The 26,827-nt window shown below is 40.7% G+C and overlaps 1 protein-coding gene across 19 annotated transcripts in view; it reads left to right on the top strand.

Moving 5' to 3' along the window:
• Positions 1-26,827, top strand: part of msi2b (musashi RNA-binding protein 2b) — a 236,699-nt gene that overhangs the window by 49,181 nt on the left and 160,691 nt on the right. For all 19 annotated transcript variants that reach the window (XR_004658998.1, XR_004658996.1, XR_004658997.1 and 16 more), the window contains exon 6: positions 24,656-24,748. Coding sequence is in view for 16 of the 19 variants with exons in the window: in XM_034889676.1 (XP_034745567.1) it covers positions 24,656-24,748 (93 nt within the window). In the remaining 3 variants the exon portion in view is untranslated. The remainder of the gene's footprint in view (positions 1-24,655; positions 24,749-26,827) is intronic.

Raw genomic sequence — 26,827 nt, 5'->3', positions numbered from 1 at the left:
GTTGCATGTCAAAAACGGTATTTAAAAAAAAAAAAGATTTGTTGCATTGGAATATCTACAAAAGAAAAACCAACTAAAGTTCAGCCACTCACATATTTTACTTTGTGTCACTGCAGCTTCGGCAATGTTTTGGCATTCGTGCCATGTAAAATCTTATCTCCGGTTCCAAAGGGACAGTGTGGTCTAAAAATGACTGCCCAAGTTTCTGTTTCTCTCACACTGTCGAGGGGTATTGTCTTTTTTTTCTTCTTTTTTTTCTTCTTGCTGTTAGAGCTGCAGGTGTGTTCAGTTGTGATCGGCAGGAATTGGAGATGAAGGGGACTGCCAACTCCAAGTATGACCTCATTAATTACATCTGTCAGTGATTCCCTGCAGATCTGTCTCCTGCTCTTCACATTCTGCCACTCAGCCAGCCAACCAGTCAACCAGTCAACCAGTCAGTCAGGAAATTTTCTGCTCTGGGTTAGACATCCTGCCGGGCTTCTGCTTATATCACTGGCAGGTGGGATTGGGGAGAGGAAGCGAGAGAGGAAGAAGAGGAAGACTTAAAGATGAGGGTGGGGGGGGGGTGCGACACGACAGTAAGTCAAACAGATGAACACATTCATGCTCACTCACTCCCATTTGATTGCATAAAAATTCAGACACACACATACACAGGCAGACACCTCTTTGCTGTGCAGCCGGAAGAATTTGATCTTTATTTAAATCCTTAAATTATAGCTGATTAAAAATTCATGGAGAGACGTTTATATGAAAGCCGGGTGCTGTGCCTGCTGCCCTGTGATGTCTAATTGGTCTGAAGGTTGCCAACCCTTTGAACAAGTCAGGACGGAGAGTTGCGGCTGCCTGTCTGCTTAGAATAAGGATGTGAGTGTTTACCACCCACCTACCCTTCATCTCTCTCTCTCTCTCTCTCTCTGTTTCACAGGCCTGCGTTTGTGCACTGTAAATGGCTGTTAGCAGTACACAGGAGAGCCTTATATGAAACAGATACATACTTTATCTCTGATATACTTTGCAGTCAATTTAGAATGAGACCTAGTTTTGTTTTGGTTTTTGGATGCTCAGTGTGTGTAGTTTCCAGTGGCAGGAGTGACAGGAGATTTCCATTTGGGGTGGCTCTCAGCCTCAAAGCTGTCTTTTTCTGGGATGTCGAAAATGATCTGGCTGTCTTATGGCAGTCTCTCTGGAGTTTTTAGGAAGGGTTTGGGAGGGCTCCACCGCTGGAGGTCCTCTACAGCCTAGCTCGTACTGAGTGCGCGAGAAGCCCCATCTTTATTCCCTCTTCTATCCTCATTCCCGTAGCACATGAAAACACACACATGCACACAAGTGCAGACATACTGCTCAATGGCAGGGCCCTCCTGCTGCCCCAAAGCATGGAATACCACATTTGTTTGTTTACACCTCGTTTTCTTTCCCTGAACTCTATTAACATTTATATTGCAGCTGAAGGTGTTGGAAGTCCCTCCTGCAGTGGGGGAAACTCAGCTTAGATGAGAATGAGCTTCAGTCGAGCCTTCCTTGGCATAGACTTGTGTGTTTATACCTACATTATCCAGCCATTCCCCAACTGCCTCTTTTCCGTCTTGGTAGCTTTTTTTTGTGTGCTTTTCTTCCAGTTCATATCACCATTTTCTCCAGCTCGCCTCTTATGTGACTCTTTAAGCTTTTCTCTCTCTCTCCAAGGTAAATTGATTGCTTGAAGAAAAAAAATCAAAGTTGTTGGAAAAGCTTCCGGATTGGACAGCCTGATTTATCATTAGCATATGAATAGAAGAGAGACAGCTCTCCGTGTCAGACGAGGAGGAAGTGTTATGGGAAACATCCACTAGACATCTGTTTCCGATGTTTCTCACTTTTTTTTTTTTTTTAACACATTTCATTGCTGATCTGCTGGGACGCTGGGGCATCCCGAGCAGACATTTTAAAATTCACACTGCTGGGGCTTCGCTATTCAAGCAGGATTTGGTACCACAATCTCTACTGTCATTTTGACGAGCTCTGCCTTCCTCGGGCTCCACAAGCTACACAACAATTTCATACACTGTTAAACAAAGAAATGACAAAACAGTATAAATGAGCTGTGCAGGGCGCATGCGTGTCCTCGTCACTGTCCGTGTAACTCCTCCTAGCCGGAAGACCCAGACAAACCGATACAGCTTGTCACACGTGGCTGATGCCTGTCATGTCGATTTTTTTTTTTTCCCCTTGCATGCTAGACCTGCTTCAATTAGGCCCTGATACTGCAGGTTATAGATCTGTTTCTTTTTATATCTGTCCCTGGCACCCAGAGGCCAGGCCTACAGCAGGGACACAGTGCTCTGTTTGATAGTGCAGGGGGACAGAGGCATCAGACCTTTTATTGTGCAATGTATTTTTTTATTTTATTTTTTTTAAATGGTTGTTCCTGTGGCTACTGCGTTAAGAATGTTTACCTTATGTGCACAACCCAGATGTGCTCACAACTGGCAGGAATTGTCAGTATGTAGCTGTGTGTCTCTGGATGTGCAACATAACAACTCATTGGACTTGAGTACGTTTCAAACACACTCACAAAAATAGGTTCCAAATGCAAAATCCCAGTGTTGAAAAGGAACAACCCTTTCTAAACTAATTATAGTTATTGGTTTAAATAGAAGAAATTACACAGATTATGACATTAAGAAAGCTTTTTCACTATATATTTTTAGCATTCTTATGTGCCAAAATGGATGCTGCATATCAAATTAAAAACGTCACTGGTCTTGTGTGCTTTTTAATACAATTTAGCCTGGAGGAATGTGGGACTGGGATTGCATCTATTAATGCAAAGTGTAACATACATAATGCTGCCTGGCCTGTGCACTTAGAGCATGTATGCTCGAATGAACTGTGCCATCAGCCTAACTGTACTGGTGTGTGTGTGTGTGTGTGTGTGTGTGTGTGTGTGTGAGATATCACATTAATGTCATAGTTAAGTCACAATTAATTGCAATCAATCACACATTTTTATCTATTCTAAATGTTCCTTGATTTCTTTTTGTCCCATTATTTTTCTCTTATCATGGAAAAGTGGATTGGCTTGCTTTGTGCAAATGTGTTTTTTTTTTTAATGAAAATACCATTGGCATATAGCCTACTGTAATGTTCAATTCTACATGTAACATTCTCATTTGGAGCAAATAATCTCTTACGCAGTGTAACACTGTCCATCAATAAAAAGGTGAAAAAATCCTCTGATAAGGGGGAGGGGGGGGAATGGGCATCAGCTGTGTGCTTGGCTATCAAGTGGTATTTCAGACTGGACGTGCTGGGATGATAGTTCACAACGACAAAACACACGGATCACTTTAGTCTTGTCAGTGGAACCATTCGGCAACTTTTAAAAAGTAAACTTTCCGAATTCAGAATCTTAATGGCGTCCATTTCAGCATCTCACACTCGCCATCCGCTCAAAACGTCACGTTACTTCTCTTTGGCCGGCTCGGTGTGTGCCGCGTGCCTGTTTTGTTTCCGGTCTAGCTAGATCCGGTGTGGTGGTGTTGTTTTTCTGACGTTACTAGACTGAAAAAAACTAGGCCACGTTTGCTAGGCCAAAAAGAACGTTAGTCTTGCAATAATAAAATTGATGCTGTTCAAATGGGTCTGCGTTGACACCATTAATGACGTGTTTAACTGACAGCACTAGTGTATATATAAACAAATAATACATTTCACAGCATACAGTAATAGTTAGATTTTTAGTACAAGTAACATGAATTCCAAATTCTGTTAGTCAGCTTGTAGCCTGACATTGTTGCATGTCATTTGCTTGATCCTCTTCAGTGGTTCTTTCTAGCATCTTGCCTCTAACATACAGTACATCCGTGGTGAATAGGTGCCTTTGCTACTTTGATGTCCATTCTCAGCCTGATATACATTGTACAGTGCATGCATGCATACATACAGTACATATATAAATAAATACAGGCATATGTTTTCAGTGTCATATATTAGAGATTTGTGACACAAGCTCTTCCAAAAATCAAGAGTAATGTAATGCAGTCACAACAGTCACCCCCCCCACACACACACACACACACACACACATCTCCTGCACCACCTGCCCCCGCATCCTCAAAGTTCTCTTTGGGTAGGGTCTTGTGCTGTCAGGCAACTTCTGGTTTGTTCTGCTCTTTAGTTCCCTGGGGTGAAACAAAGACACATGGGAAGTACACACATGCGCGCTCACACACACACACACACACACACACACACACACAAACACACACACACACACACACACTTTACTTATGATTCCCTACAGCCAACAGCAAAGTGTCACATTCCTTCGATTTGCTAATTTGCATTGGTTCCCTTTCCCAGCATGATTCTGGGTATCATTGCCCACAAGCAGAATGTCAGTGTCTCTTCTCAGCATACAAATATTCCCCTGATGTAGTATGTCATGTATACTCCTGGACATCTCTAGCATTTGATAATACCCTTGATATTTCACTATCAAAATTTCAAATTGCGTTTTCTTTAATCAAATACCACCACGTGTATGCCAAAAATGTCCTTCTGAATCACAAGTAGTACCATCCATGTACCTGAAAGACGTAGCGACTTTGTGGAAATTATTAATGCTATAACTATTTTTTTTTTCTTCTTACATTTAAAATGGTATTTAGGCTATTGAATTTTTAATAATAAGCTTATTAAATTGGGAAATGCATAGAAATGTGGTGTCCCACAATGTTTTATTCTTGGATTTGGCAGCAGCACTAGACCGAGCGGTATAGGTGATCTGCCATGGCCTCATCTAATCTGATTTGCATGCCAGAGAGAATTATGTAATTGGCATTTATGCAGAACAAAGAAGGATCAGCTCATGGAAAAGAAGGGTTTTCATGTAGAACTGTGTGTCTAAGCCTGTTTTCTGCAGCTCTGTGCTGCCTACGGTTGGCTACTGTGCAGACATACAAGAAATTACTGTTGTGTAGGACTGTTAGTACCAGACACATGCATGGTGTGTTGTATTAGTGAATGATGAGCTGGCACACATCCTGAAACAAGGGTGATACATTGGAAGTTTACTTGGTCTTTCAAGCATGCTACCTCAAATTTATAAAGCTTTTAAAGGTCTGATGTGTAGGGATCTCTCCCATCTAGCGTTGAGATCGTATATCTATATAAAGGCGAAGCAGTATGTCCTGTATGTTCTATTTTAGTTTTTTTTAACTCCTATTAAGAGTTGTCGCTATTGGGTTTTATCCCTTTGCACATGCACATTCATGAAGATTTGAACTTGCACCCAGCACAGGCCTCAATTATGTCCGCAGATACTGTACCGAATATTACAGGTGCGGAACAGTAGATCTGCTCCCAGTTTTTCTTCAGCGTCTAGCAGCTTGAAGACTTCCACCTCCAGCGACTACATCCGGTCCACGGGTCTCCACCCCAGCTGCGTGTCTTGCCTCGGCACCGTTTATGTACTGCAACGCCGATTTTGAAGAACGAAGAACAACTAAACACGTTACACACTGGAGCTTTAACTCTCCTGTAATCGTTATTTACCAATCTCAAGACAAGGCGAAAAATGGCAGAGGCTTACGCTGAACCACATGTAAGATAGGTTAGAACAGTATGTTATAGCTCTGAGACGTGCTGAGGTCATGATAAACTTACTCTCTTGCATTGCATTCATTTTGCACTTTCACATTACACATATGAAAGCCCAGGGCAAACCTTAGCCCAGGCCTTAGTATAAAAGCTGTGTTATTTTGACTTCCTCTCATGTATATGATCAAATTAAGCCTAAGGCTAACCTAACCTTAGAGCAAAATGATTGACAATTACTGTTAGCTTCAGGTCTGCTATCTTTTTTTAATTAAAGACCAACAAATCTTCTGGACTGAAGAATTTATAGCTAGACTTATTTTTGGCCCAGTTTTACATTAGAGTGCGGCTGCCCTTTGTGTGTCTTGGGATCAGAAAAGTCTGATTATCCTATAAGTCACAAGGTACATGCTCCAGAGATTTCTGCCTTCAAAAACAAGAGTGCATTAAAGGGGCCTTGTGGAGTTTTCTTGTAAACAAATAAAAGTTATGTTTATGCGTCCCTGTACACCCCCGTGCATCCCCAATGCGCATGCAAGAGATTAACAAAACAGGGACCAACTCATAGGGAAATGGCTCTATAGTTACTTTACAGAGAAGTTTACAATCATCATTATTATTCTTATTATTGTGATTTAATGTATTTCCTCTAGGCTATGCATTGATATTGTCATTGTGGGAGGTTTGGAAGGACACACAAAGACACTGTCACTCAAAAGTGACATTTGTGACATCTGAATAAAATTACATGTACATGCTGTTGTTAACTCATGCATTTTTTTGTGCTTTACGGTGTTGGTGGAATATCAAGAAATGATAATGTACGTAAAGTATATACACATTTTTATATGTACATTATATTGTCTTGATATACCGCTATCATTGTAAAGTACAAAAGTGTCAGTTTCAAAATGAATTGGTTAACAATAGCATACGTCTTCGGCCACTGTTACCTGACAGTAATGTAATACCGGTAATCTGTAATGAATTTCACATTTATTATCACATTTCGTATGCACAAGGAAATGAAATTCATTAAATAGACTCCTTTGGAAATGAAATACTGGGAGTCAGTTTGAAATAGAAGGGGCATGAGCTTATATTTTAAGATGAATTATTTCTTTAATACTGTATGCACCTAACTTGAGGTTGATGTTCTTAATGCAAACAATGGATAAATAATCATGAAAACACTGATGGTCCTCTGAACTGCGTGGGCGTACGCATGATCTTGTCCATTTTCGGAATCCTGCTGGATGGATTACATATTAGACAATTTCTTAGCCATACTAACCGTTTTCCATTTTTAGCTCATTGCAGTGTTGCCGAATATTCGTTAAACAGACAATATGTCCTTTTCTGCTGCTGGTGGTCTCTTGATCAGAATCCGTGGATGTAAAGGGGGACTTTGGTGTTTTAAAGTTGCGTGGGATCATGGGCGTTGTTGTTGTTGTCTTCATTATTAACCACCATTGGTGATCAAAACATATCTGTTCAAGGATGAGTTAATCTGTTTTTCAGCTTTTATTCCCATTACGTTGAGAAAGTTTTAATCATGTCATTCTAGTGCGCAAGCAAGCTATCAGTATCCAGCTGTAAAAATTCAAATTTATCTACCACATTCACATTCATACACGGTAAAATGTGCAGAGATATTCTGTCTGTTCCTGTTCCAGCTCAAAAAAAACATGATTATTATAATATTTGTAAAAATAATAATATACTGCACAACAGAGTAAGAAAATTTGGTGGTGGGTTGGGTCGCCTGAGGGAAGACTCTCCTCCCCATCTTCTCAGAGTTTGTTTTCAGGTAACGATAACACCGCCCTGATAGCAGTAGAGAGAACAGTGAGTTTCTGGGGTGACTGGGACCCCCTGAGAATCTTTGTGTCCTTAGCGTCGTAGCGCCTGATGTAAATGTCCTTCATAATGGGGAGAGGAATTCTAAAGATCAGCTCAGCGGACCACCCTCCTAAGGGCCAGGTAGTTATTTTGGGTGCTACTGCCCATCCAGGTGGTGACGCTCCCAGACAGGATGCTCTCTATGGTGTAGGTGTAGAAGTTCCTGAGCACCCTGGAAGACGGGAGGCTTAAAGTAGGGATCGACCGATACCGATTATTAGTAGTTAATAAACTAAAAACCGATAAATGGAACAGATTTGCACTCATAGTGAAAACTGAATAATTGACCGGGGCTTATAATTTGTCCAACCCTAGCATGAAGTCTTGTAATGTGTTGTAGTCGTGTTGTAATGTTACTCCCAGGAGATGTCGGCAGGGATCTCAGGGACGAGTCGTTGACGTCCGGATGCCCGTTGTCGCAGTTCGACATTGGCCAGACATAGTCACCAGTGCCTGGGGTCTGATACGGTCTGTTCACCAACGGATCATTACACTTTCTATTATAGCCGTTAGCACCTGGCGCTGGGGTTGGTGCTGGCTGGGTTCAGGTTGCTGGAGCTGCTTGCTGCCGGCTAACTGTGGCCGCTCAAACTTGCTCTCAAACGTATCATCTGATGTTTCCCATGTTTTGACAGAAGTCAGCAGAAAGAGGATATCTTCAACTGGGGATTGCATTTGAATATGTTTTAATCGTTGTGAGAGAAGCAAGAGAAAACGCTTGACTCATGAAGCAGAATTGATAACCTGGATAACTGTGCTGAGTAACACCTGGAACTCTCCCAAATCTGGAACATGGCCCAAGGCCAAAACTCCAGCAGTGAGCGTGAGACTCATGCAATGGACTCTAATCTGACACACTCTCCCTGTACCTCCTATTTCTCACGCTCCGAATTGTTGACGACGGTGTTGCTGTTTTGTGGGTACAAGCCGAGTCAGACACTAGACTACATCCAGAGTTTGACCTGACGGAGAGCGAGCTGTCAGATGCAGAATGGACTGTTATTAGTCTGCCTGGGTCCTCCGGTTGTGTGCTGTGTTCAATCACGTGCGTTTTATGTAAATGACGTTTCACAGCTGAGAGAACACAGACAGGGAGAGAAAGAGGTGCCACAAACAGTATATTCAACAACATGAATAGTTGAATCTTTGGAAGTATTGCAGTTACTCTGGCTCCATTTTATGAAGGTCAAAATATTTGCAGGACAAAAAGGCTCATTTTTCTCACTGAATTGGAGAACCAAAGGTAGCGAAAGATCTAATAAGCTTTTATGACCCCGTAAAATTGGGGGGCTTTATTCTCATTTGTTTAAATATTACTGGCTCACAGCTCTGTAGAAGAAAAAAAAATGCACAGTAGCTTTTATAATTTTAATGACGGAAACACTCAAAGGAGAGGAATCTGTCTTCTTCTTGCAAAAACAAAACACATAGTTTATATTTCTGGAATATTCTTAGTTGAAGCATGCCTATTCAAAAAAATAAATTCACGTCTCTCTGAATTATAGCGCATAATGCGCAAAATAACTACTTAATGATTAAAAAGTGGTTTATAAAGTTGTTTTGAACGATCTATAAAATTGATGATTGTTTGATTATATGGGCACTGACAGACTAAATCATGTTTTTTTTAAATGTATTAACCATTAACAAGGTATTATAATCATCAGTTGCAACTTTATAATTTCCATCCAAATAAAGTTAATTAAAAGTTTACAAATGATTTCCAGAAAGGTTATGAATCATTTGGTAATCATGTATGTAAGAGCCTATTTGTGCCGTGGGTATAAATAGGAACCAATCTTTGGTTTCTCAAGTGCAACCCGGAACTACACGCACACGCACACACACACGGCACTACCTGTGAAACAGCACCTCGGGGTGTTAAGCTTGGGCTTATCCTCTACAATGTAAATAAAATGTTATGATGTGTAATCAACAGCTAAAATAACAGATTACTGCATTATTATGGCATTATTGGTAAACATGAATATTACATTGTTTGTTAACAGTAAAATAAGTATGCAGTTAGGTTTGATTAAATATCTATTTACCAAACATCAGTGATGGTTTATTATAAAGTGTTGCCGACAGCTGTAAGCTAACACGCTAGCCAGAACAAATGGATATGCTCACGGATCATCGGATTTGTGACCTGGTGTGTTGAGCAATAAATGCCCAGGCCCTACTATGTTTTCTTACTGAAAAATGATTAAATTGACCATTAATATTACGATTTTAAATGAAAGAAGAATGGATCGTTTGCAGAAGTATGCGTCATTCGCAGCCACAAGCATCCACGGGACAGTTCCACTTTCTTTCTTACATATCTCTAATTCTAATATCTCTATTCTAATATATCTCTTTGCACCACTGTTCAATATTCTCTCTGTCTTTTGTTCATTGCATCCACAGTTGACAGCAAATCAGTATTTTGACTGTTTTTAATACATTTCAAGTATTAAATTAACCCTCGTCCTCACAGTGCGGGCTTTTGCTGCGGTGCATTTCTCAGGCCGGGGGCAAGGCGCCCTGGCGGTGCGGCTATCAACCGGCGTTGATACGTTACTGCTCTTTAAAATGCTGAGCTGTCAGCAGGAGCCAGGTGAGGCAGTTTGTTCTGCTCACCACTCAATGGACATGTTTCATTGGCACCTTGCTGGAGGTCAGCAGTAAGTGACTGGCAGAGCTGTGGGGGTCAGGCCTACTACCCAGCTTTAGCTGGAGAGTGAATTACACTGTAGGTGGGGAGGGTGGGCTGAGCCTAGGCTGGGGGCTCAGATTCTTGCTCAGCAGCATGTTAAGGGTGTGTGTGTGTGTGTGTGTGTGTGTGTGTGTGTGTGGAAATCCATTTGACCATAGTGTCACACACAGCTTCATTTATACGCCTGATGTGTAAGAGCTGCTTGGAAACCCAGCAATCCCCCACCCACCCACTCCCCCGAATCTTTAACCAATAGCTATTCTGTAGGGTACCTCACTTGAGTGATGGAGTTAGAAGAAGATGTATCATTGAAGGAATTAGGACTAGAGCTCATCAAAGAAAATAGCCTGGTCAGTGTGACAGCCACTTTTAAAGTGGCTGAATATTTTAAGAGGAAATATAGACAGAGTGGAGAGCAGGAGGTTTTTGTTTGTTTCTGCCGCCGCTCAGGGGCAGAGATGGAAGATCTGGAGATGTGAACTAGATTGTTAGCGAGTGAGGCAGTTGGCGCCTATTTTCACCGCAGCTGAGACTTCCACTAGCCATGAGCGGTTTATATAATTCCAGAGATGAGAGACCAAAGTATCCTTTATTACACAAAGTAAGAATGTACTCCCTTCTCTTCCTTTCGGCTTCCCTCTATCTCTTTTTTTTTTTTTTTTTTTCTTTACACCAACTACCTCCATACCACACTACCTGGGTGCATCGGTGACAGCAGCATGGCATTGCAGCATCGACGCTACAGTGTAAACAGTCCCCTTATACATGACATCTAGTCAGGATCACTGTGCTTGCTCTGCCATGCATCACCTGCCTCTAATTATTGTGTATTGTGGGGTGAGTGAATGTGTGTCCAGGTAACTGGACGCCGGCTGGCCGGGATTGCCTAGGAGCTATAGACGCTATGAAGAATGACTTAGTCGAGCCCTGCTGCTGAGCTCTTCTGAGCATGCTTAAGAGCTGGGAATTCTTCCACTCTAGGTTCATGTGAAGCATGACAAAAAAAACTTGAGTGCTTCATGCTCGCCCAATTCCCCTACTGAAAGGAGCCGAGAGGTGCGGTGGTTTAGAAGTTGTTCAGCAAACACTCAACATGATGAACGTTAATTAATCAATTACGTGGACCACAACCACTGCTAGGGTGCCTTAAAACATGGTCAAAAATGCATTAACAGAGCAACAATGGAAGTCCTGGAAGTACACCTGTTATGACTACAACGCTTTCATGGACTGTCTACTTGTCCTCCCATAGCTTCTCTGGTCACAGTCTTCCTATCTGTTCTTGTAGAGACATACAGTAACTGTCATTCAACAAGTCCTCCAGACCATATAGGTAGTTTATTCCTACTCCATGAATAATAGAGTAGGTGTGTTTCATAAACTAGTGCTCTTAGCGGTGACAGGGAATACGACCCCCAGGAGCGTTTAACTGTCCTCATATCTCAATTTAACGGCCGCAGTTAGTTTTGTTGTGATCAAATAATTTTTGATGAAACGGTCACAGTTTGGTTAGGTGTGAAACGGCTCCGTTAGAAGGCCGCGAGAAGTGTCCAGTACTTGGAAGCAGGGCTGAGCAATATATCGATGTTGTATCGATATCGCGATATGAGACTAGATATCGTCTTAGATTTTTGGATACATCATAGTATGGTAGTATGCTTTTACATGCTATGTTACAGTAAAGTTATGTCATTTTACCAGACTGTTCCAGCTGTTCTATTATTTACCTTTACCCACTTAGTCATTAAAACATTTCTGGAGAATAATTATCAAAAATCCCATTGTTTAAATATCATTTTGTCAAAGCACCAATAGTCAACCATACAATATCGTAATTATCAACATCAAGATATTTGGTCAAGAATATCCTGATGTTTGATTTTCTACATATCGCGCAGCCCTACTTGGAAGTGAAATTTGCCAGATTTGTATTTATGCATGATTAATATAAGAAGTTATATAAAATAACTATGGTAAGAGTCCGTAATAAACAGAAACCAGAGTGCTGACCAGCTTCCTCCATCAGGAAAACTGTCATTCTTGTCCTGGAGGTGAACAACAAGTGTAACACCCAAGACGCCACTAACTAACGGAAAGTTGAATTCATGTGTCTGAAGATCCTGAATGCCTGATGACCTTGCTAGCCATGCATAACGATGCACATTTACAGTTTGTTTTTGGAACACAATGAACTGCATAATTAACTTTGTAGTAGAATGAATAGTGTTTCCATCATCTTGGCAGTTGCCTGGAGTTTGTTTTACTTATAAATGAATAACAAGGTTGCATTCAGTTAGTCAGATGCGGCTGCATTTATATTTAGACAACAATGCTTCTGCTGCCATTGTGAGTAAGAGTGTGATTAAACCATTTACATGGTTACATAATTAATTAGGGCTGCGACTAACGATTATTTTCATCATTGATTAATTTGGCAGTTAGTTTCCCAACTTATCGATTCATCAATCAATCAATTAATGTTTTTGTCTCTAAAATGATAGAGATTGGTGAATAATGAACACAATTGCGATTTGTCAGAGGCCAAGGTGACATATTCAAATGGCTTGTTTTGTCTGCTCCAACCACAAAGATATTCAGTTCACAAGGATATAAAATAGAGAAGCAATCAATTATCAGACTAGTTACTGAGTCATGTTCTGAGTCTGGCGTTTAGGGTTAGGATGTTGCTCCCGTGGCAACCTGGAGGGAAGCTCGTAGAAACCTTCAGTCCTGGGGGAATTAAATGACAGTCGAGGGAACAATGTCAAGCTATTCGACGAGCTGTGTGTTCTGCTCCGCTAATATGTCCTCTGGATGTTATTGTTCATGCACTCATCTTTCCATGTAACCAGCCATGCACGATTTCCCAGCCCTCTGAGTTGTAAATTAGAAGAGAGGCCGGACCATGGCTTGAAAGCATGCAGTACGTAGCGGTTGTACTGTACCGCTATTAGATTGGTCTTAAAGGGAAAGATTGCATTCATCCTACAAATAGATGTTGTTTACAAAGACAACCATCAGTAACAAACGTTTATTCTCAAATCACACTACATCTCGATTAATAACAATAAATAATAATAATGACAATTTTTGGGCTAAATAATTGCTATTATCATTGTTGGTTCGTTCAGCAACACCAAAACACACAGTATAGATTAATGACAATGAGAGGACAAAGGAGGGAAATTGAGTTGGACAACGGAGAGGGGGCATTTCAGGGTTACCTACAGGTGTGTGTGTGTGTGTGTGTGTGTGTGTGTGTGTGTGTGTGTGTGTGTGTGTGTGTGTGTGTGTGTGTGTGTGTGTGTGTGTGTGTGTGTGTGTGTGTGTGTGTTATACAGTATGTGAAATTCTTCTACTTTTATGTGGCCTTTCCTTCTCCTGTTTATACTCGTTTTGTTATCATGTCACCCACATTTACAGAGAGGATGCTTCCAGGATGATTAGCTGCATTTTGTGTGTGTGTGTGTGTGTGTGTCAGGTAGGTGCGGGTTGGTGTGTAAGGTGCGTAGTTGGAGGGCCTGTCACAAAAAGCGATTATTGTAATTGGAGATTGAAATCTCATTTGTTTTCCCCTCTAGTACTGTCAGTACTAAGACTGGGGTCTTGTTACAAAAATTAACATTTGATATCAGTTATAGGGGTCATGCAAGAGAACATCAACTTATTGAAAAGCCTGCCACTCAAACCGCTGAGGCAGAGAGATTAGTTACTATGGAGAAAATGTTTCGGTTGCACAACCACGGTCACTAGATGTTTCCTTTGTGATGTTTTCTAGTACTCTCTGGTGTTCAGTGTCAAATGCTGCTTTGTGATAATCACAGTCCAATTTGTAGATTTTCACATTTGGTGCTTCTGACTGAAAACGTTCGATGGCGCTGGTGATGTTTTCAAACACTGGGCCTATATCAATTTACATAACTACTTTAATTGGAATTTCTCAATGGCTGTCCTTATACAATGCACTGAAATATGCTTAAAGCGTACTAACACACTGTATTTGAAACGGTCCCATTCAAATCGAATGAACTTGACTTGATATAAGTATACAGTAGAAAAAGCTGGAGGACCCGCAACCTAGTGCAAGTCCAGGGACAAAGAGAGAGTAGCAGAGACTTAAAGTAGACTGGGAGGCGCTAGTGTGTAAAGAACAAAGCCCAATCCCAAATATAGCTGTTAAAAGTGAGCACAGGGTCCTGACCCTGTCTCCTGTATGTGCCATGCCGGACTGAAGGGACGATCAAATAATGTCAGCGAGTCAATCATTCCTTGAGAACTGCTCAGCCCTTCAGCAGAAGGTTTTTAAAGGTCAGCAGGATTAGTTCATTCAGGTCCACTTCTTTTCCCAATGTTGAGTCCATATCATTACATATTTGATAAAGGTTTTTATGAATAAAAAATAAAAATGGGACTCCTAATGAGGAAGGAAACGATAAAATGGTTTGCATTACTGACTTAATATTTATGTCATTTAGAGCTAGTGAGCTTCCCTCTCTTAAATGCATTGCATGTGTCCTTGAGGTCTATGAAACTTGTTGAGTGCATTTCCTTCCACATACAAATCCTGACCCATTTTTGAGTGGCTGGCAATCCTTTTCTTTGTGACCTTTGCTGGCACCTGGCTGCGCTTCTTTGCACCTTATTGCCACAAACAGTTAATCAACTGAATAGCGTGAAACAGGTATTGCTACATAGTAAGTGAGACTCTTAACAATTGTAGAAAAAAAGGGATTGAAACTTTAAAGGTTACTGACAAAGGACAGCAATGTTGTTACCAAATCCCATTTTTTGCGAAATCAAACTAGAATAGAGTGTCTTTTTTTACTACACAAACCCCATACAAATGTCTTACTTGTGTGGGACATGAGACCCAGCCAGTTGTACTATTTAAGCGTTTTATGGATTTCCACTCTTTTTGTTTTTTATTTCAAAGCACAACTGGCTCATGTCAAAACAATACTAATTTCCGAGTTCTGCATGCTAAATAGACCTTCCCGGCTACATGAAGGCATGCTGTGTCTCATAACCCTGGAGTGGGTTTTTGATATCTAGTCATGTTCACAATATATTCTCTGGAAAATGTGTATATATATATATATATATATATATATATATATATATATATATATATAATGTGCTTGCTCAAATGTCTCAGATTTGGCCACTAGCATGCATGTAATTAGCATAATATTCATATTTCCAAAAAAGCTCTTAAGAGCACTTCTGGCATTGTCCATTTCTCTTATTTGCCTCTTATTGCTGCTACGTTTGCTTAATGCCTGGCCTGTGCCTAGCGAACGCATGCTGTGCTCATTGTGAATGCAGTGTGAATGTGCTGTTTGGGTATGGGCCCATGCATCTCCAGGGCCCTATAATCAGCTCTAAGCTGCTTCTATCAATCTTCATAACTGTAGTAGGTTGAGGAGGGAAGTGCAGCTAATCAGCTCTAACCGGCCCCATGTTCAGCCAGACTGTCACTGTTATAGCAAGGCCATAAGCAAACAGTGTCCCTTACATGTGTGTCCCTTACTTACATCTTGGCCGTCTTACAAGGCCATTCCACAGATGGCTAGCTCTAGCAGAAGTCAGTTTTTGAAAGGGCCTGTGACTTTCACTGAATAGCTGTTAGTGTAGGTTAATATAGGAGTGGTGGCCCTGCAGCGGTGGCAATCACAGCTCTGATCAGAGCCGGGCTTCAAAGACGTCTGTGCAAGTTGAAGCCAGAGTTGTCATTAGCTTCTGCCCTGTGCTTGACAGCCCTTCCCCACCCCCACCCACCCAACTCCTGTCTCGCGCTCACTCTCTCGCTCTCTCACTCTCTCTGTCTTCCTCTTTGTCTCTCTCTCTCTGTCTCTCCCCCCTATTGCGCTCATTTTCTGTCCATGTGCAAATGGCTACTGTAATCTCAGGTCTAGGTGCTTGGGCTTGTCACTCCGCATTTGCACTAAGCATCTTTCCTTCTCTCATCTCCTTTGCCCTAATTGTATTGTAATAAGCAATTACTGATCTATTTATGCACACTAGAGCTGAGATTGGACCACTTTTTAAAAGGGCATGCAGGGGAGTGGAACCGGTCCAGACAGTGCCCCTCATCCTCAACTTGTAGCTAGACAACGACACCACTGCTGCTAATCGCTCAGCTTTCCCCCTTTCTCTCTCTGATGATCTAATCCTGCTTTACTATCTTGCGCTTTGCTTCCGTTTTCTATCGTCTGCAGAACTCCCTCCAATGCAAAAGAGATTGTGCTGTTGTTTGTTGGTTATTGACTGTGTTTTCTCTTTGGGGGTCAGCTCCAGTGATGCAAATGAGCAGAGGCAGTGTTTACCTGGACTGGCCATATTTTCTCTCTCTCTCTCTCTCTCTCTCTCTCTCTCTCTCTCTCTCTCTTTCTCTCTCTCTGTGCGTGTGTGCATGTGCGTGCGGGCATGCATGTGTGCCTGCACAACATCTAGGCCTTTTGATCATACTACATTGCATTGACAGATGCTTTCTGGTGCTTTCTGGTTGCTTATGAACGAGTCCACAGACGGGATCTGAATGCCAGTAATTATATCCCCTTGCTAGAACGATAGCAATTGTGGCTTATACAACAAAGTGCGATGGCTTTTCCTATCTGTCCCATTATTTTTAGGTATGAGAAATGACATTGAAATCCCCTGTCGGCTTCCTCCCTGTCTAGGGCTCTGTGTTTACAGCTGTATGTGTGAGAGGTGGGGGCCATGATAAAGGCTTACACCTTGTAATCATAGCTGGGTGTGTGATCTCAGCGACCTGCCTGACAACTGGCTCGTGTGTGTGTGTGTGTGTGTGTGTGTGTGTGTGTGTGTGTGTGTGTGTGTGTGTGTGTGTGTGTGTGTGTGTGTGTGTGTGTGTGTGTGTGTGTGTGTGTGTGTGTGTGTGTGTGTGTGTGTGTGTGTGTGTGTGTGTGTGTGTGTGTGTGTGTGTGTGTGTAGGGATTCAAAGATCCACTAACAACCAATTTGCAGTAAGGAACAGTCAGTTAATGAGGAATATGACAGAATGAAATGGTTTGGAATCTCTGCGGAGGGTATAAAGAGAGAGTGGGAGCACGGTAGAAGTGTACCCTTAACTGATGGTATGCTCTTTTTATTGGTTATTCATATACTGTTCTTGTATTTATGTTACGTGTATAGTGTCCTAAATTTAAAAATTATAACTTTTTGGCATTATATTTTGAAAAAACAACTATCACACAATATATGCCATTCATCTGTGACCTAATTAACATTCAGGGAATAGAAAACTGGCCATCAACTCACCCAGAACTCACATGTCATCCATGATTTAGTTTGTGATAGACAGAGGGTGACAAAGAAATGTAATGATTTTACTGGAAAAGTTGTAAGCTGACACCATTTATCCTGACGAAAATGTTCTTTATTAGATTACAGATCAACGTCATTATTCAAAGCCTTCTTTCTCTAACATTTTACCCACATATCCTTCAGCTCTTCAACGTGGGTAAAGGTTTTTTTGTGCTATGACGACGGCTGTTTTCACACATTAAAATAGATGAATTGCTGCTTGCAAATATTCTAACATTTAGGGGGATATTTGCCATGTGTGTCGCAAATTACAATCAGAAGAGCAAGACGTTCCATCTCCTCCATTTTTTTTAATTTAGCAGAGCAGTCATTATATAATTAAAATAATAACAGTCTACTCAATAAGTAGCTCCCTTAATCATATCACACTGGACTGGAGCTGCCGTGAGCCAGTAAAAGTCAGTAATAACCCAAGCAGGAGGTCACCGGGGGAAACGGGGAGGAAATATCTTCTTGTGTTGTGGTGATGAATGGAGAACCGCAGCAAAGTAGCTGTAAAAACATTGTTTGTTTGTTTATTTATTTATTTTTTAATCTTATCTCTCTCCCTCACTGTTTTATTCGTGGCTTTAGTCTTTCACCTCCTTGTACGTACAATAAAACACCCGCTTTTGCTTATGTCTTTTGCAGCAGTGGTCAGTCTGCAGTGATGGCTGTTTGTATTAATGTCCTTTTCCTCCTATGAATATGTCTTAAAGATTAAGAAAATCTAGTTGCTACGCCCAATGCCATGCGTATCTGGATAGATTTGAAAAAGACAACATACTTATAGCATTAGAGTTGGAGTGTCTGTGTAATATTTTCATAACTAGTCGCACACATTTCTTTCTTACACCATGTGTTACACTGCTTCTTTCCTATTCATTTTTCCCCTCATATTGTTTCACACTATTTTCTTCTCCTCTTATATCCCACTTGGGGAGTTGATAACATTCACGCTTTGTCTTTGCAGTTTCTCTTCTGCATGCGTGTTCAAAACACTAATAGCTTTTTTTTGTAGGTGCAACACAGAGGCTTTTTGAAATTTAGTTTGCTGCCACAGGTAAAAGTCTTAACACTTCCACAACAATATTATATTCTGCAATATTAGCTACAGGCTTATCTTTTTCAACTTCCTCAGCACTCGCAGCAGCTCTCACTTTCATAGCACACTTTAACCAGGAGCACAGTATTATAAAGGATATGCAGTGAGGTGCATTGTTTACACTGGGTGAGAAGGAGAGGAAAGACACAACACACACACACACACACACACACACAGATCAGACAATAGATCAGAGTCAAAGTCTATCTGCCTGGTCTTGAATAACTTTGATAATTACCGTTTTTTTTGCTTTGTGAGTCGGAGGTCTGCATTCATTTTTGTTTCTGTCTCTGTCTGTTAAGGTAAGAAAATCACCCCTAAAGTTACTGGGACACTTAAAAATTGCATTTAACATATGGAGAAAGATGAATGTCATTTGTGTCCTGGTCATTTATATTATTGACAAGGTCCTTTTTTATTTTTTTGTTGTCCCTACTTGGCTGTTACCAACTTTTCACCAATCTGTCAGACTCAGTAGATTTGAGTCAGACAGACCATACCAAAATGATTAGGCAGATTGCTCAAGCCCAAAATCCATCTATGAAAAATATGAATATTCAAGATTCAACATTAGACACCACATACCTCAAACTTAACATCCTAATGAGGCTGCGGCATTTTGGGTACCTAATTGCCTGCACTGTGGCATCCCACTCTGAAACACATAAAGCCAGCCTTTTCCTTATCAGGTCCTTTTCCCACACTACGAAGCAATGCATGGTGGAAGACCAGAACAGTAAATCTGTCTGTGGTGAAAAGAATGGGCCTAAAGTATGCACTATAAATGCTTGTATGATTCTGTGCGATGGATATGAATAACTTAAATAGCCCAGGGGATTTACGGGATGTCAGGTTTGGGCTCCATGTATTAGAGCCTCCACATTTTTCCTGGCTACACTTTGTGATGTCAGCAACTGCTCAGTGTCTAACCGTGTGTGATTGCTGCAGGCTAGGAGTAGGATATTGGTGTTGAGGTGTATGGACAAAGCAGTTAAGCACTCACTGGACAGTATTTACTCGACGTGAATTAGTTTTTCTTTTAACTATCAATTTTTTTACACATTGTTGCGATACAGTTCTAACTCTGCTATTGAAGAGTTTGAGTTCTGAAAAAAGACAGATGTTGTCAGTTTGAGTTGTGCCTTTTTTTTTTTAAATTAAGATGGTATAGATGCAATTATGGTAGCCTTATGAGTCACAAAATCAATCCAGTCTCTTCTTAACTTCTTGAAATTTAAAAATGGTTTAGAGCCAGCTTTCGATGTGTAAGTGATTTGCATCATCAGATAGCTTCTGTACTTTAGCCTTTTTTCGTGACGACCTCACAGAAAGGTTCATGCTATTGCTATTTGTCATTTAATTCTGTCTGAAACTGCTAACAGGTGTCAGTAAGAGTGCACAAGAAGCTTTTTACATTTATGTCTGCCGCTCCGTATGTTTCTGCGCCGTGCCTTCTATTACCATGGTAATGCACTAGGGCAGTAATTGTTGCAGGCCTTTCGCGCGCACTGTCCTCACACGCTCAAGAAATTAGAAACACATTCACGTGAAGGCACACGCACACTCAATCATGCACACCCATAACTCTCCTTACTGTCTCTTAGGGATGTGCAAAAATAACTGAATGTTTGAAATTGGGTTAAAGGAAAAACTAGGTTGAAGAGTGGTCCATTTTTACATCTGTCGGCTTGAATTGAAGTCTTACCGAAAAAAAGAAAGAAATGTAAATCCTACACCAGCCAGACCCAAATAATCAGGACTAATGTTGCTGTAAATGCAGTGTAGGAAATTGTCTGGTCCCCAGTGGTTTTTATAGCGTAATGTCTGATATGGCTAAAAAAGAAAATGGTAGCGAAATTTGTTAAAATGTAAAATGATCTGTGTCAAATTAAATGCAATTCCAAAGTCATTCCATCCAATCAGCTTGGTTACTTAGGTATTGTACTTGCTGCGTGTTTACGTTGAAAACCAAATAAGAGCAGTTCTGTAAGTAGTCAGGGGATAGCTGATAGCCATAGGCATCGAGGGGTACAATATAAAGCTATAAAGCTTGTCTGTTGTCACCATGGATGGAAAAATAGAGAAGGTAATTGTGTAATACCGGGACTCAAGCAATTCCAATCAGCTATTGGGCAGACATGTCAAAGTAGAAAGACCAGGCTGAAAAGTTGACTGGCTGTTGCCTGATGGAACAAGGCCGAAAAATGACCAGGGACTTGCTGGCCCAGAAGGGAAGCAGGACAAAACAGCTGATGCAGAGAGGCAAACAACAATGAACATTGACTTTTTCTTCTTCTTCTTTCTTTTTTTTACCTAGATTGGCAACGATAAAAGTGAGTGATGTTGATAAATACTCGCACAGCCAGTTTATCAGCAGATGTCTGGCCTGGGGTTGCCGGAGGCAGCATCCAAGGCTGATAACCTCTGAGGCCTGAGGCATGATGTTGGGAGAAAAAGGTTGGGAGGGGGGGGGGATGATGCAGCTGCTGGATCTTGGCCAGTGTATAACCCTAAACCGGTCAGTGGATATTTCGCATGTCCACCTATATCATTTAAAAAAATTATCTTCTATAAACTTCACTGAAAGCCTATAACACTTATTACAAAGCATTAAATAAAATTGTTGGATGAATGCAAAATGGAGACAAAAATGGAGTTTCTGCAAACGGACCATTTTAGGGCATCACACCCAGCTTTACATTGTCAGACATGGCACGGCGTTTTGAGCTTTAAGGGGATCATTACTTGACATCTAGATGCTACAATGCATTTTAGCAATGTACTGTATAATTTCTCTTAACATTTAGCGTGTAACATGATCTTAGCAATTGACATGCTAATGTTAGCATGTTACATGCATGGAGTTCAGCACTTAAGTAAGGCACAGTTACCATGGCAACTTTAAATTTTTGATTTAAACTTTTTTTTTTATAATAGGGACACCAATGCCACAATAAGCGCCTCTAAATGGCAGATTTGGCAAAACATGAGTGTTTTATAGTTGATGAGGCACAAATGAAGGCTCCATTAGTTTAACAAGGTGCACCTGAAGGCACCATGGAGTCTCTGAGCACACAGGCTTTACCTTTTCTTGTTTGGTTACGTAACTCACTCTCACTCACGGGGAGTGCAAACTGTTGCCACACTGGTGCCTTGAAGGAAGCAGGCAGCTTTTCCAGTTCTGTTGTTTCTCCGTCATCTTCAACTCGGGCAGTAGCCATGGTGTCTGGAATAGTCAAGCTGCAGGCTACCCTACATTACTCTGCGTCTTTAGCTGCATGCTACCCGCTGTGTCTGTTATTGTCTTCTTTGGATATGTGCAAGTATGCGGGGGTGGAGAGAAAAAAATACTGGGGGCATCCCAAAAAAAATTGGGGTTTTGATAGCTCATTTTGATCGATTATGGATATGAACTCGAAATCCTGACACTCCTATTGCTTATGGCAGCATGATATGATGGTAATGGGTATCTTGTCATTCACTCAGAGGCACCTTGTGCTGTGGTACACATTTTGTGTGTATTGCTTTATTGGTATTTTTTATATTGTTTGTAATGACATTTGCATATTATATTGCATAATATTTATTTTTTCTATTTTGTACACCATCCGTCATTGCTAATTACTACACATACTGTGCTTGCATTAGGGGTGGGAAATATCACAGGGTACCTCACGCTACCAAACACAATATGATACTTAAAACATGGCTCACAATACCAATGATATTACAATACAGCAGTTCTGCAATAATCAATGTATTGCTAGACAATACTTTAATACTACAACTTGATATCAGTCAGACTAGTAACCATAATTACAAAATGCCTGTGAAAAGGTTATGTGCAGGTTTTATCTCTTTATTCACTGGATCATTTTATTAATTAAATATCGATATTTGGCGCCAGCGCATTGATTCTCATATCGCTCGAAGAAGGATAACGATATATTGCCATATCAATATTTAGTCCCACCCCTAGTTTGCATATTTAAGGCTTATATTTTTATGTGTAGAGTGTATGGTCTCTAACCACAAGAGTTTGTGTTTTTTTTTAAACTTTTTTTGATTAATTTTTGCAGTTGCCAGCACCTCCAGCCCTGAAGTACGTACAGTACATGCTGTGTGCAGAGCTCTTTTCTCTTTTACACTTTTAAATTGGAGTTATTAATGCAGGCCAGTAAATGTAGACCACTGAAATGTACTGTAGGGCTATTACAATTTATCATTAATGTCTTTTTTTTTTTTTTTTTTTTTCACAAAAGTTGGCTTATTGCAATTTGTGGTAAAACAATGTAATATAATAAGAAAACATGAAACATCTCAGAAGGAAAAAAAAACTTGTAATAAGAGAGGGCCCATGTGTGGGAGGCTGTGTGCATATGTGCAGGCTATGTGCCTGTGAGTCTGTGTGCACCTGGAAAGCACTTGACAGATGGTTACTTCAGCTCTAGCTGAATGTTGCTTCTTTTTTCTCAGCGTTAAGCCTCTTTTATAGACTGAAAGTGTCTCGGTCAGCATTTTGATCAAGGTAGACCTTGATAGTTTGCTGTGCATCTCTGGAGTATGTTTATCCTGCCCCAGCCATTTATTTTTGTTTGATTCTGGCGAGCCGATGGAGATCGGAGCCGGGACTTTCTCAGCTGCCTTTTTTGCTCCTTATATTTTGTTTGCAAGAAAGATTATAGAGCAGTGCATCAAAAATCATTTGCCGCATTACTGTATATCAGTAAATCCTGAATAGGTAGTGTAGATTTGGTACTAGGAACGGATTAGATGGATGGATGGATGGATTTTTATTGATCCCAAAAATGGGAAATCACAGTGTTACAGCAGCAAAATATAAGGGACACATACAGAATATATATATATATATATATATATATATATATATATATAAATAAAATAATAGGATACAATATGCATGAAATGATAAATAGAATACAATACAAATATTCAAAATATGCACAAGTTAGGACAAAAAAATGTACAACTACTTATATAGTATTAATAAAGCTGTAGTTAAACCTATTGTACAAGTTTCACTTAGTGCAGTTGTGATGTATATGAGTCTCATCTTACACTCAGTAATGTGATGATGTATTAAAGTTGCATTGCCTGCGGTAGGAATCATTTCTTGTAGTGGCCCATGCAACATATATGGGAGAATGTGTTTCTTACTTTAAAAAGATAATGCAGTATCTATAAACACGACTTTTCAATATTGTTTAATTTGTCTCAAATGTCACGGCAATACGTTTTAATTACAAGTTAAAGGATGAAGGAAAACCGACACTTAGGCTGAAATTATGGTTTTTAAGTCTGAAGATTGTTGTCACATTTCATAAGTTCTGGTTCCTTTTTATAATTGTGTGCAAAAGGAAAAGTTCCTCACGATTTTTTTTTTTTTTTTCCCTGACACTGGCGTTGAAGTGTTGCTGTACTTCCCTGAGAAATTGCCCTCCTAAATTTAGTATGCACTCTCTGCAGCAGATGTTCGTGCCCTTTTTGATGCCGTGGGTAATAATCCTTAATATTCTTGCTGTTTGAAACTAAATGAGGCTTTAATGCACTCTGATTCCATCTTCCAGCACTCATTAATTGTTTTTTTGAAAGTCCATAAATTATTTCTGTTTTCTTTTTTTTCTTTTTTTTTAGTTTTTCCGAATAAACAGTAACTTTAATGGATGAAATGGAGGTCTTTAATTCTGGGACAGTCTGTTTTGATTAGAGCCTTAATTTGAAATGTCATTGTGAGTGGAATTCAGAGAACGGCATTGCTTAGGCAGGAGTATTTTTTTCCTGCCAATACTTTCAGCTTTTGTGGCCTTGCTGTAATACTTTAGTGTTTTTTGAAACACAATTGTGTGAATCTGTTTATTCCTGTTTAGCAACAATGTGTCCTCTCACTCCTCTATGTCCCCCACCCCCATCACAGGTGCTGCTCACTCAGTGTGTTTGAAGCCTCACTAAATGTGTTGCGCGATTCATTTGAAGCCTCATCACTGATCATTCTCCTCTCGCCCTTTTCTTTTTAGATGGTCACAAGAACAAAGAAAATATTTGTGGGTGGCTTGTCAGCCAATACAGTAGTGGAAGATGTGAAGCAGTATTTTGAACAGTTTGGGAAGGTAAGACTGCTTTTTTTATTTTCACCCTCCATACATGTAGTGCTATGCACAATAACCAACATTTTAGCACTGTTCTCTATTGCATGCTGTATTGTTGGATGTTGGGTTATTTCAGCAATGGAAATTCCTGTCATCATCAATAGTGAAATATGTTAATTTGATAATTACACAGTCAGTGCACAGCGCCCCCTGTCACTTTAACAGTGTCACCGGAGTTTAGACCACATGGTCAGCACTCAAATCTTTACAGCAGCCATGAATTTGAGCCTTAAAAGAAGCCAGCGGCAGCAGTTTTGCTCCTTTTCTAACAGTAAGACAAATAAATCTCTATTGTGACAAGCAAACAACTGAAGATATGGCAATAGCTTCACACAGCCCACCTTGCCTGGTCAACAACATGCATTTTGCTCACAGAGCAAACAAGCAATGACAACCAGCTGCAATGACCAAACCCCCCCCTTTGCAAAGAAAACCCTAAACAACCAACAAGGCGATGTGGTCTGAAAGAAAAACACGCCCAGTTAATTCAGCAGAGGCTCATATTCAGCTGTTTGGTTCTGTCTGCTGCAGCAGTTTGTGCATGCTGTTCTCATGACCAATACCCCCAGCAGAGTGAGCCGTAGATGCACACCCTTTCACACACAAGGACATGCATACTGCACACGCACACGCACGCACACACACACACACACACACACACACGCACACACACAGTGTCCCTCTTGATTGTGTGCACACACAAACAGGGTTTGATACAGTAACAGCATTTCACAGATAATGTCTCCACACTGAGCGGAGATCCATTTCCCCCATGTCATATTCCACATCAGTCAAGGTCACCTTCAGCTGATCCAGTCTCTGTAACATCAGCACTTGACCTTGAGTTTAGACAATTTCACTGAGGATGGATTTTTCCTGAGCACATAATGTACCATGTCCTGAAGGAGACAAAAGAGCTGCTGTAAATTAATAGAAACTGTTGGCTTTTTTTTGTTGCTCTGAGACAATATGCAACCAGCTTGCTCCCATGGAGCCCTCTGTTATTTTCTTGACTGAAAGTGAGCAAGGTGAAGGACTTTGTTTTGCTCTTTATCTGTGGAAGTGGCATTAAGGACCTCGGCATGGCGTGGACTGCCGTTCTAAATAAAGATGGTTCTATTTGCACAATAGAAAGCAGCCAGCAAATATTCAGCACGACTTTGCAATCAATGGATCTGAGAAAGGGCTCAAAAATGATTTTCAACTTGATTGAATGACATAATTGACTTGATTATACAAAGTTTTTTTACCTCCTTGAGAAATCCTCAAATGCTTAGGAGGAAACAAACAAATCAGCCTGATTGAGCAAGATATTGTGCATGTTTCTGTGTGTACTTTTATAGCCTACTTGTGCATGCTTGGATGTGTCTGCAGTACTGCTCTCGCCATGCGTGAGTGTGTCAGCGATTAAGTGTATTTATGTGGGTGCATGATTAGGGTGTGTGTGTGTGTGTGTGTGTGTGTGTGTGTGTGTGTGTGTGTGTGTGTGTGTGTGTGTGTGTGTGTGTGTGTGCGTGCGTGCGCGCAGGTTTGAGTGTCTTCAGCAAAAAATGAAAATCTGAGTATACATTGTGGATTATAGCAAGATACACAGTAAAAAGAATGAGTATGAGTTTCTCTTCTGTTTGGTGTGGGTCCTTCCTTTCTGCCTTACATATGCCGGGATTTATTAAATAACCTGCCTGTCACTGCAACCTACCATTATCGTCACACACACACACCTATCTGAGGACTTAACCACAGAAAGGGAAAACCAATTAATTCAGTTTCCCCTTCATAGAATCTTGGTTGCAGTATGTGTGTCACTCTGTCAGTCAGGCGTAAGTCCGTCTTTCTTTCTCTCTGTCTGCCTATGTGCATGTCAAGGGGGACATTAGCCGACGTGGTCACAGGCCAGCTAGTCATTTGTATTTCTGAAAAGTATGTTTTGGAGCACTTATCAATCATCACGCAACTACAGCTTAAGGCACTGGCAAATGTTCTTCCTCACTGGGACAAGCCATTTCACTGATATTATTTTGCAAGGTGTGTGTGTGTGTG

This window comes from Etheostoma cragini, chromosome 13, assembly GCF_013103735.1.
Source record: "Etheostoma cragini isolate CJK2018 chromosome 13, CSU_Ecrag_1.0, whole genome shotgun sequence".
Classification (NCBI taxonomy): Eukaryota; Metazoa; Chordata; class Actinopteri; order Perciformes; family Percidae; genus Etheostoma; species Etheostoma cragini.
The sequence above is the reverse complement of the archived record's forward strand: the minus strand, read 5'-3'. Positions and strand labels throughout refer to the sequence as shown.